The 1,162-nt window shown below is 35.7% G+C and overlaps 1 protein-coding gene across 1 annotated transcript in view; it reads right to left on the reverse strand.

Annotated features, from left to right (window-relative positions):
* Positions 1–1,162, reverse strand: part of RPGR (retinitis pigmentosa GTPase regulator) — a 49,512-nt gene that overhangs the window by 20,794 nt on the left and 27,556 nt on the right. The window contains exon 5 of the mRNA XM_042783452.1: positions 1,006–1,158. Coding sequence (XP_042639386.1) covers positions 1,006–1,158 — 153 coding nt within the window. The remainder of the gene's footprint in view (positions 1–1,005; positions 1,159–1,162) is intronic.

The following is a 1,162-nucleotide window of genomic DNA, read 5'->3' on the forward strand; positions in this document are numbered from 1 at the left end:
TTTATTATTCAAAATTTGTCTAGAACACTTCCAATGTTGGGTTACTGAAGATTAAGTGGTGACTTCAGAAACTTTTCTTTTTCTTTCCCCCTTTGGCCAAAAAAAAAAAAGTCATCATAATGATAATTCATGACCTGACTGCATACCTCTACATTACTCATCAGAAATAAATCTAATGCTCAACCAATTTGGAAGCATCACTTTAGTAAGCACATTACCAAGTAGTAAGTATATTTTAATAAATGACTAGAATTCCATCCTAACAATGAAGAAATACCGAAGCTGAAATTGACATTAAGATGAAGGCTCTTCCTTTTGTTATCTGTAATTTAAAACCTTAGTACTTTTTAATGAATTATTATAACAGAACATAAAACTTACAATGACATTTTCAAGTTCTACCTTGTGAGTATCAAAAAATAATTGTCGAGTAAATCAACAGGGAGCTTTAAAAGAAGGCATTTCAGGAAGAAGAATGTCAATTTTAGATAAATACAGACTATCTATACGTGAGGAAAATAGTTTAGCTTTGAAAATGAGCTAAAAACTATTATTTGCTACTATTAAAAACATTAAGGAGCTCTGGTGGTGTAGTGCCTAAGGCATCTGACTGCTAACCAGAAGACTGGAAGTTCCTACCCACCAGCTGCTCTGCGGAAGGAAGTTTGGGCAATCTACTTCCCTAGTGATATTGCCTCGGAAACCCAATGGGGGTCGCTGTGAATCAGAATTGACTCAATGGCAGTGAGTTTGGTTCAATTTTTTGGTATTAAAAATATTATAGTCATGAAAACATCAATTATGTTAGTAGGAATAATTCAAGAAGATTCATTTTGTTTCCTACTTAATTTTTTTTTTTTTACTCATAGGCGAGAAATGTGTATTACTGTAGGAATAAAAGTTAAAGGCCTTAAAAGAAAAAGATGCAAGATTAATGCCAAGAAGGAGTGCCATTTCCTTAGCCAGCACTGAAATCAGGGACTGGGCAGCAGGCACCACACATACCTGTGAGAACCACAGTGTGCTCTCCACCACAAGCTACTTGGATCACCTTCTCAGAAATCCCAATTACCAGCTGCGGTGTTCTGTGATTGATCAGCTGCTTACTGGTAAGACCCAACTTTCCAAACTCAGGTTCTCCAAATGTGTACAATTGACCATC

This window comes from Orycteropus afer, unplaced genomic scaffold (assembly GCF_000298275.1).
Source record: "Orycteropus afer afer isolate SDZICR_OR568_19922 unplaced genomic scaffold, OryAfe1.0 scaffold01229, whole genome shotgun sequence".
Lineage (NCBI taxonomy): Eukaryota > Metazoa > Chordata > Mammalia > Tubulidentata > Orycteropodidae > Orycteropus > Orycteropus afer.